Below are 8,949 nucleotides of genomic sequence, written 5' to 3'. Positions count from 1 at the left end.
CATCAGTGACAGGAGAGGACCCCAACTCCGTGGACACCAGAGCTCCGGAAAAAGCCATTTCGCGAGCCTCCAGGGTATGGCCTGCCTGAGAAAGCTGTCACCCCACTGACGTTTTCGTAGCAACAACAGCTTCCTCACAGAAGAGGAGGGGGGCCGATAGATTATTCCCATCGGTCACAGTAGGAAGCTGGGGTCCACGGGGGCCTTCGGGGGCAGAGGGCAGGCAGGCGTGGGGACAGACGCCGGAGGGCAGGAGCCGGGGCCACCGCCCCTTCGCTGGCGCCTGCGCGTTGCGGCCCAGCTCCCCGCTTAACCCCGCCCCACCGCTCGAGTTTTCAAATTTGAAACCTGCTTCTTTTCCCGCCCGAACGTGTGGACCAGCGGCGGGAGAGGGCGGGGCGGAGCGCCAGCCAATAGGGCATCAGAGGCTCCTTGACCCCGCCCCGAGGATGACGACAGCGAGCCTTGAGAAGCCATGGGCGAATGGGCGAGCTGCGGCCGGCGGGCCCCGCCCCCGCGGCGCCCACGTGTAGGGGCTGGGCCCGGGGCTTCCAGGGGACTACCTGGCCCCCAAAGCGCCGTGCAAAGTGCGGGGCTAGTCACTAGCACTGGGCTGGAAGCTGAGATCAAAGACGCCAATGAGCCGGCGTGGGTGGATGAGTGAGGCGGGCAAGAAGCAGCACCCGTCAGCCTGAGGGTTCGCTCCAGGGCCAGGCCTGGAGCCGGCGCCCTTACCTGCCCCTGGAGAGTCTGAGACCACTCCGGGCGGGGCGGCTGCCGGAGGTTGGGCTGTGGCTCCGTGGCGGGTTCCAGAGGGGCGGAGCCAAGGGCTGGGCGTTCCCGCGGGCGGGGCTTCCCGGGGGCGGGGTGGGCCCCTGTGTTTGTTGCACCGTGTCAGTTACTTTGAAACAAAAGTGCTGCAGCCGCTGCTCCAGCCCGCACCCTAGGCCAGCCCGCTGACTGCTGTCGCCGACATGGAACCCGTGGCCAGCAACATCCAGGTCCTGCTGCAGGCGGCCGAGTTCCTGGAGCGCCGTGAGAGAGGTGAGGAAGAACCCTTGGCTGGATTCCGGGCGGCGACCTTGCTGACACGGGCCTGGACTGGACCTGGCTCCTAGCTTGAAGGATGCACTGCCCTAGGACAGTAATCCCGGGGCGCCTTGCCCTCAATTCGAGAGGAGTCCCGGGGCGGTTAGAGCAGGGAGGGGTGGGGGAAATGGTCCTGGCGCCAAAAGCCTTTCCTTGACAGTGCTGTGCCTGGGGCTCCCGCTGGGACCAGGTCCAGCCCCAGCCTGACGCGGGCGGGGGCTCTCTCTGGCAGAGGCCGAGCATGGTTATGCGTCCCTGTGCCCGCATCGGAGTCCGGGCCCCATCCACAGGAGGAAGAAGCGACCCCCCCAGGCTCCTGGCGCGCAGGACAGCGGGCGGTGAGGAGGCCCGGGGCGGCGGGAGTCGGGGTGGGGGTGGGCGCCGCCCCCGGTCGGGCCCTCCTCTGCCCACTTGTTTGCATCTTTTGGGTCAGGTGTCCTGCTCCAGGAAGCGTTCAGACCCCTCCTGCCATCTCCCCACTCTCCAAACACACTCACACCTTTCTATTCATTCAAGGACTATTTCTTGAGCACCTCTAGATGTGCCAGGAACTGCGAACAGCGATTGGGGTCCCGCTTCCACTCGCACTCCCGCACTCCGCACATCAGGCCACTCACCTCCTCCACTGGCTTCCTCCTTTTCTCTCCTCTCCCCAGTCCTTTGCATATGCTGTTCCCTCCTATCTGAATGCCTCTCCCTCCACTACCGGCTTGGGAAACACCTATTTCTGCATTTAGCTGTCACCTCTGTTTGGGAAGCCCTTCCTGACCAGCTGGCAGGGCCTTGTTAGGACCTCCGTACCCACCTGGGCAGGCTTCTGTTAAGCATTGGCTGCATGTGTCTTTGACTCCCCTCGCCCTGCCAGGGGACTCGTGTCTGAGGCCAGCATGAGGTCTCCACAGGAGACTTGTTTGGGGTAGACATCTGTAGTGGCTCTTGAGCCACTGGGGGCCCTGGGATTGGGGCCTGGGCAGTAGCTGATTCCCCTTCACCCCGTCCTCTCTGGCGTTGGCAGGTCTGTGCACAATGAACTGGAGAAGCGTAGGTGAGTTCCAGTCCTGCCCTGACAGCGCCAGCCCCTAGGGGCCACCGCCCACTGACCTTCCCTCCCCTGCCATTCCTGTGGCCAGCAAGGTGGGGCTGGCACTGCCCTCCAGACCTCTTCCCCACAGGAGGGCCCAGTTGAAGCGGTGCCTAGAGCGGCTGAAGCAGCAGATGCCCCTGGGGGCCGACTGCGCCCGATACACCACACTCAGCCTGCTGCGCCGCGCCAGGATGCACATCCAGGTGAGGCCCCTTGCTGCGCCCGGACTGGCTTGCCCTGGTGTTTGGAGGGATGTGCTATGGAGGGGCTGGTGGGACTGGGGAACGAGGCCTGAAGTCAGAGCTCAAGAACTGTGTGACTTGGGACAGCTCTCTGAGTTTTTACTTTCCAGATCCATTAATGGGAAGAAAAGCAGACAATAACTCAGAGGGTTGTTGAGGCTTAAATGAGTTCACTCTATTAATGTTCACTGTTGCTGTTACAGCTGTTATCACTTAGATCCCAGCTGTGAGACCCTGGGCAAGTCACTTAGCCTGTCTGGACTAACCTTGCCTCCTGTTTGAGGGGAGAGGATGGCTGTTGAATTCTGTGATGGAATGTATGTGGGGGTCCTTGGGACTGTAGAGGGTTGGTCCTTGCTCTCCCCCTCTCCCTTTCAAGGCCTCCTGTTATGGGCAGTCTATCCTGGTGCCACCTGGGAGGCAACTCCAGAGACAGGAGGGGAAAGGACTGCGAAGACGCCAGTCGCTGGTCTTCCCGGGGCCGCTCTGCTGCTGCTGCTGCTGGGGCTGAGCTCAGCGCCCCCTGGTGGACAGGAGTGGATGTGCTGAATAAACGCCCAGGTGGCCCAGGCCATGGCAGAAGTGGCCTTGGAGACCACAGGACTTTTCCTGCCCTCCAGAGGAATACATGGAGGCACAGCTAGGCTGAGGGCCAGCAAGTCGCACAGCTGATGGGAGGCAGATTCAGGAACCATGCCCAGTTCCCTGGCTTGCATTATCTCCGACAAGTGTTTTTTGAGCACTGGTTCCGCTAGGCCCTATTCTAGGCACTGGGGGCTGTGGCACACATAGACCTATGTGCTGTCAGTAAATAAACCACAGCTGTGGTAACAACTGCACTGCCCCCCGGTGTCTGTTTTTACCATCATTGTGGCTGAATAACACTCTGGTTGGGTAATGGCCCAGTTTCTCGCACGAGCTTGCCTGGCCTGGTTCTCGGATGGATGATGTGTGCCCCTCAGGGGCTCGCTGGCCTGTGGGCAGGACCTGGGGGGTGCTCTTTCTCTGGGGCTCCATCACCCCCATCCTGGATTAATTCACCGGCCTCCTCCCAGCCTTCCTGTTTCCTGTTTTGCCTCCCCCAGGCTGTCTTCTACTTTGCTCTAGAATGATCTCTGCAGCACACATATCTACCCAGGCCCATCTCCTGCTGAAAACCTGCCAATCGCCCCTGACAGGACAAAGCCTCCGCTCCTTACTGCCTGTGAAACTCAAGGCCCTTCCTAACCCAGGACTTGCCAGGAGGCTGCTCTTCTGGCCTCATCGCTCCCCATGCCCCACAGAAGCTGAACATTCCATGCTCTCCTCAGGCTCCCTCTGCTCTGCCTTGGCGTTTCTTCCTCCCTGTGTTTGCCTCCACGGCTCTTACTCATCTTTCTATGCCCAGTCCAAACGCCCCCATGGCCCCATTCTCCCCTTCTTGTTGAATGACTGAATGTAAGCTTCTGCCACTGAGGGCTCTGCCTGGGAGAGCCCTTGGCCTTCCAGTCCTTGGAACTTCAGGGCTGGCAGAGCTTGGCAGGAGGTAGGGGGATGGGAGGGAAGGTGTTAACGCCTTCACACTCTCGCTCTTGCAGGGATTGTGACCAGGAGCTACAAACTGGTAGCCTTTGTTTGTTCAGTAGTTTTCTAAAAATTTAAATTAGTTGTCAACCCCTCAAAAGACATGACATGAAAAATCTGACTTTCCAGCTAGCTTCTTGTAAAGAAATGGGGGGCCGGGTGCAGTGGCTTACACCTGTAATCCCAACACTTTAGGAGGCTGAGATAGGCGGATACCTGAGGTCAGGAGTTTGAGACCAGCCTGACCAACATGGTGAAACCCCGTCTCTACTAAAAATACAAAAATTAGCTGGGTGTGGTGGCGGGCCCCTGTAGTCCCAGCTACTTGTGAGGCTGAGACGGGAATTGCTTGAACCTAAGAGGCAAAGGTTGTGGTGAGCCGAGATTGTGCCATTGCACTCCAGCCCGGGTGACAGGGCAAGACTCTTGTCTCAAAAAAACAAAACAAAACAAAAAAAACAGGGAGACCTGGTAGTACCAGGCCTGTTTCCCATGACAGCACATGCCTGGCACCTGAGCCAGAGTGTACACGCAGCAATGCGCTCTGCCCCCAGTTCCCGCCACTGGACACCACAGCCCCCCAATCCTTTATCCTTGACTACGCCCCCCACCCCCAATCTAGGCAGCACCCTCACAGGACGTGTGCATGGCAGGAAAGGGGCTGGCTTTCTGGAGGATATGGGTACAGCCCTCTGGGGCCTCACCTGCCTGGAGTGGGCGCTGGCCCTGTGGCCGTGGCCTGGTACTTAGTGGTGTTGGGCTGCAGCCCGAGCCCCACGCCACTAACCCCAGCCCCTTGCTCCTTTGGGATCTGCAGAAGCTGGAGGATCAGGAGCAGCGGGCCCGGCAGCTCAAGGAGAGGCTGCGCAGCAAGCAGCAGAGCCTGCAGCAGCAGCTGGAGCAGCTCCGGGGGCTGGCAGGGGCGGCTGAGCGGGAGCGGCTGCGGACGGACAGCCTGGACTCCTCAGGCCTCTCCTCTGAGCGCTCTGACTCAGACCAAGGTGAGTGCCCCGAGGCTGAGGGGTTGTGTGGCCCTTGGGGCAAGCCAGGTCTTCTGATTGGACCCCTCCCTGCGCAGAGGAGCTGGAGGTGGATGTGGAGAGCCTGGTGTTTGGGGGTGAGGCCGAGCTGCTGCGGGGCTTCGTCGCCGGCCAGGAGCACAGCTACTCGCACGGTGGCGGCGCCTGGCTATGATGTTCCTCACCCAGGGGTGGCCTCTCTGCCCTCTGCTCGCGCCAGACCCACCTGCCAGGCAGGAGCTCTTCCCAAGCCTTTAGGGCTGCTCGGAGTCACCTGTTGGAATGGACTAAAAGGACCCTTGTGTGGGAACAGGTGCTCCCCAAACACCCTGCTGCTGGCTGCCAGGCAGGCCCTCTGGAAGGGGAAGGGGCAGGACTCATCAGGACCTCCCTGGACCCCTGCAGGGCAGGCAGCTTGGGCCTGAGCCCAAGCACTTGGCTCTGCTGCCCCCAAGGGGACAGGAAGCTTCTTGGGCCTCTTCCCTTCCTGGACAAGGCCCCCTGGCCTTTGCCTCACATAAACTGTACAGTATTTTCATTAAAAGCCTCTTTCATAACTTCCTGTCCATAGTCTTGCCTGATGAAAATGGGGGAACTCCCAACCACAGACCCACTGGAAGAGGAAATAAGATCAGTTCCCATCGCTGACACTGCTGGCCGTGCCAGGCAGTGCACTTAATCCTCACAACTCGGAGGCTGTTCTGTCTCCACTTCACAGATGGTGGAAATGAGGCTGAGTGACTTGACTTACCTGAGGTCCAAAAACAGTGGAATCAAGATTCAAACCAAAGCCTTCCGACTCCAGAGCTGGGGCTGACTGAATTCAATAAGTATTTATTGAGTGTCTATTATGTGCTAGATATTGAGACACTTCAGAGAACAAAACCAAAAGCCCTGCCCTCGTGGGGCTTACAGTCTAGCACTTACCGCCAGTTAACCTGCAGGCTACCTGGAGCCCCGGGCAAGTCACCGCACCTCTGTGCCTCGGTCCTCAGCTGCCCCATGGGAGAATAAGCAGACCTGGCACAGATGTGAATCACGTGCCTTGCTGTCCTGCAGATGCCAAACTGCCTCCCCACAACCCACCACCCAGACAGCAGATAGGGCTGAAGTTGATTTTGAATGATAAAGTACAATGGAGGGAGGGCAGAGGGGCTAAGCCTAGCTGTCTGGGGTGCTGTGGTGGTGGTGGGCTGGCTACACAAACTGCTGCTGCTGCTGCTGCTTCTTGGTGGCTGCCTTGCTGGCAAGGTCCTTGGCCTTCTCTGTAGCTGCCAGTGCCGTCTCCTTTGCCTTCTCCCTGGCTTCCTTGGCTGTCTCCACAAGTGTTTTGGAAGGCGCCTCGCCTGTCGTGAAGGGCAGGCGGCTGGCTTCAGAGGATGCCTGAAAGACCAACCTCATTTCCCTCCCCCATGCCACAGACCTCCCCTGGGCCAGGCTCCACTAAAAAGGTGGTATTCACCCTCCTCCCACCCCCAGTACAGACAAGAAGTCCCAACTCAGAGCAGGGCAATGACTGACCCAGACTCCACACCTGCTAGGCTGAATGAGCCTCGCCCTACGAGGAATCTCCACATACCCAGAAACTCACCTTGTAGCTTCGCCAAGATATATTCAAAACCCTTCATAGTCTTGGTCACATTACTTTTGAATCGGGCAAGACCAAATTCCTGCCATAAGATGAGAAGGGGAAGGATACTGAGTTGCCCATTGACCCCAGCCCAGCCCCAATACCAAAAGCACTGGGTCCCAGGGCCCCAACAGCCCCAACAACACTGCTTACCTGGACAGCTCTGGAGACACCAAATAAGCTAGAGGAGACCCAGGCTTCCCGGCGGATTTCGGTCCAGCCACTGTTGTCAGAGTTCACACAGTAAACACATCGTTCCTCCACCACCTATGCAGAGAGGCCAACCACAACCGTGGAAGAGTCTTTCATTTTGCCAACTTGCACATAAATTTGACTCCCTGTCTCTTTTCATGAGGCGAAGCGATACAATGAAAATCCATTCCTTCCCCTGACTGCACCACCAAGTGGCACTGACAGAGCACAAAGCCATAAATAAGGTCATTTTGCTCTCGAAAACTTCTCTTCTGACCCTTAAAACTGAAAGCAAAAGGTCTCTTAAGATCAACGAAGGGCCTTCCAGCCCGTCCTGCTCCTGCATTTTGTTTTATGCATCTATACACATGCAGTGTTTTAGTCGCCTTCCACCGACTGCAGCTCTGGAGCTTCCTGACAGTCCAAATAAAAACACTGGCCCGGCACTGTGGCTCCCGCCTGTAATCTTAGCACCCTGGGAGGCTGCAGCGGGCGGATCACTTGAGGTCAGGAGTTCCAGACCAGCCTGGCCAACATGGTGAAACCTCGTCTGTACTAAAAATACAAAAATTAGCCAGGCGTGGTGGTGTGCGCCTGTAAACCCAGCTCCTCAAGAGGCTAAGGCACGAGAATTGCCTGAGCCTGGGAGGTGGCGGTGGCACTGAGGTGAGATGATGCCACTGCACTCCAACCTGGGCGACAGAGTGAGACTCTGTCACCAGGAAAAAAAACAAAAAACAGAAAAAAAAAAAAGAAACAAAGAAAAGCACTCCCTTCCCCACTCAGCATCACTCCTGTGAGTCCAACACATATCTGTGCCCTGTACCCGATGGGAGTGACAACGAAATAAGATAGGTACCCTCCCCTACTGTATGAATGAGTCAAAAGACAGGTCCAGAGAGGATGACCAGCTGAAAAGAAGAAAATCTGAGGTCATACTCTACAGCTGTCAACCCTCAGTAACCCAGACCTGCCTCAGACCACAAAAGCTCCCTTATGGCTCTCTAGCCACATGTATCTGAGGAGCTATCTGGCTGGGAGGGGAGAGGGGGAGGTGCAGAATCACAGCAGGAGGCGTCTCACCATCAGCCGGGCGTGGTTGATGTTCCAGGTGAAGGTGGTCATGGTCTGATTCTGTGGGTCCACAATAGAGTCCTCCAGGATGTACACCGAGTGAGCAACATTGGCAGGAAACAGTCGCTCGGCCCAGCGGGGCATCCTGTTGGTCTTGGTCAGGAGTCGCCGGGACAGCAATTTCTGGTCAGGGGTCACCTCCCGGTGTACTATGTCTTCCGTCAAGACATGTTTGCTGCAGGTGTCAGGGTGAAGGTGACCCTCAGGAGCCTGCCCCTAAGAGATTGCCCGAGGGGATTCCCATTTGGAGTCTCCGGGCCTAGAGAGGCCACGCCTTCCTGTAACCTTGCAAGGTGGTAAGTGCTATGGTTCAGACCAGAGTCAAGGGCCCATCCCAGGGCAAATTCCAACTCCCGCCATCTGACTGACCTGGATTCCTGCCTTCTAGCAGCAATGGACCTCATGATTTATTGCACCCCAGGAAAGCGCCATGGGAAGAGGAACAGGATTTCCAATCCCAAGATCCCTCCCAACTCCCATACTGCCGCCTCTTCTTGTCTCACCACACTGAGAAAAGAATCTTATACTAAAGTCTCAAGCAAACCACCGCCCAGGCCCAACCTCCCTTCAGGACCTTGCAGGCCTGGCCTGGCCGCTTCCCCAATAAGGTCTACGTAGGATTCGATGTCGAGTCCTTCCTGGTCCCATTACTTGGGGATTACCCACACTTCGATCTCCAAATAGCGAGATGGCGAAGTTTTGCTCTTCCAAATACCACGTACCTATAGGGATTCGGGTACCGCTGCCAGAAGGCGGCGAATACTTGGTCCCAGGAACTCCGGAGCACGCTCTGGCCCAGGAAATACTTCACCATCGTCCCGGCCGGAGCGGGCTCAGCACCCGCGCAGCATCAGGGGTGCGGAGCCTGGGAGGCACGCGGGGGCCGGGCCGGGCCGGGGCTCGGCGCACACCCGCCGCCAGGCTCGTAGCTCAATCACCACCGCACCGCGCCCAAGCAGCTGCTGCCGCCGCCGCCATAAGTTGTCCGGCCGCGCG

At 58.2% G+C, this 8,949-nt stretch overlaps 2 protein-coding genes across 6 annotated transcripts; one reads left to right on the top strand and one right to left on the bottom strand.

Moving 5' to 3' along the window:
- Positions 1 to 893: 893 nt before the first annotated feature.
- On the top strand, positions 894 to 5,554 carry MXD3 (MAX dimerization protein 3). 4 transcript variants are annotated; one of them, XR_012414423.1, is made up of 6 exons: positions 894 to 1,044; positions 1,322 to 1,427; positions 2,105 to 2,134; positions 2,262 to 2,376; positions 2,795 to 4,979; positions 5,057 to 5,554. XR_012414423.1 is itself a non-coding variant. In XM_005558637.4 (6 exons), exons 1-6 carry the CDS (start codon positions 975 to 977, stop codon positions 5,170 to 5,172), a joined length of 621 nt encoding a protein of 206 aa, XP_005558694.2. In that variant the 5' UTR covers positions 894 to 974; the 3' UTR covers positions 5,173 to 5,554. The 4 variants fall into 4 exon arrangements, 3 of the variants coding, with proteins under 3 accessions (XP_005558694.2, XP_065403173.1, XP_073850943.1); XM_005558637.4 differs by having other exon boundaries at positions 4,796 to 4,979; XM_065547101.1 differs by lacking the exon at positions 2,105 to 2,134 and having other exon boundaries at positions 4,796 to 4,979.
- A 251-nt stretch (positions 5,555 to 5,805) lies between these two features.
- PRELID1 (PRELI domain containing 1) lies at positions 5,806 to 8,948 on the bottom strand. 2 transcript variants are annotated; one of them, XM_073994841.1, is made up of 5 exons: positions 8,676 to 8,948; positions 7,903 to 8,169; positions 6,781 to 6,894; positions 6,589 to 6,667; positions 5,806 to 6,343 (listed from the first exon to the last, which is right to left on the bottom strand). In XM_073994841.1, exons 2-5 carry the CDS (start codon positions 8,035 to 8,037, stop codon positions 6,195 to 6,197), a joined length of 477 nt encoding a protein of 158 aa, XP_073850942.1. In that variant the 5' UTR covers positions 8,038 to 8,169; positions 8,676 to 8,948; the 3' UTR covers positions 5,806 to 6,194. The 2 variants fall into 2 exon arrangements, with proteins under 2 accessions (XP_073850942.1, XP_005558696.3); XM_005558639.3 differs by having other exon boundaries at positions 7,903 to 8,128.
- Position 8,949: the final 1 nt, after the last annotated feature.

This window comes from Macaca fascicularis, chromosome 6 (genome assembly GCF_037993035.2).
Source record: "Macaca fascicularis isolate 582-1 chromosome 6, T2T-MFA8v1.1".
Taxonomy (NCBI): Eukaryota; Metazoa; Chordata; class Mammalia; order Primates; family Cercopithecidae; genus Macaca; species Macaca fascicularis.
This window is presented reverse-complemented; position numbering and strand designations above follow the sequence as displayed.

Excerpts from the sequence above, each read along its gene's own strand:
- MXD3 (XM_005558637.4), top strand. The coding sequence starts at position 975 with ATGGAACCCGTGGCCAGCAACATCCAGGTCCTGCTGCAGGCGGCCGAG. Across the intron at positions 1,045-1,321 it reads CCTGGAGCGCCGTGAGAGAG|AGGCCGAGCATGGTTATGCG; the intron begins GTGAGGAAGAAC and ends TCTCTCTGGCAG. Across the intron at positions 1,428-2,104 it reads GGCGCGCAGGACAGCGGGCG|GTCTGTGCACAATGAACTGG; the intron begins GTGAGGAGGCCC and ends TGGCGTTGGCAG.
- PRELID1 (XM_005558639.3), bottom strand. The coding sequence starts at position 8,767 with ATGGTGAAGTATTTCCTGGGCCAGAGCGTGCTCCGGAGTTCCTGGGAC. Across the intron at positions 8,129-8,675 it reads CGGTACCCGAATCCCTATAG|CAAACATGTCTTGACGGAAG; the intron begins GTACGTGGTATT and ends TGACACCTGCAG. Across the intron at positions 6,895-7,902 it reads TCAACCACGCCCGGCTGATG|GTGGTGGAGGAACGATGTGT; the intron begins GTGAGACGCCTC and ends CTCTCTGCATAG.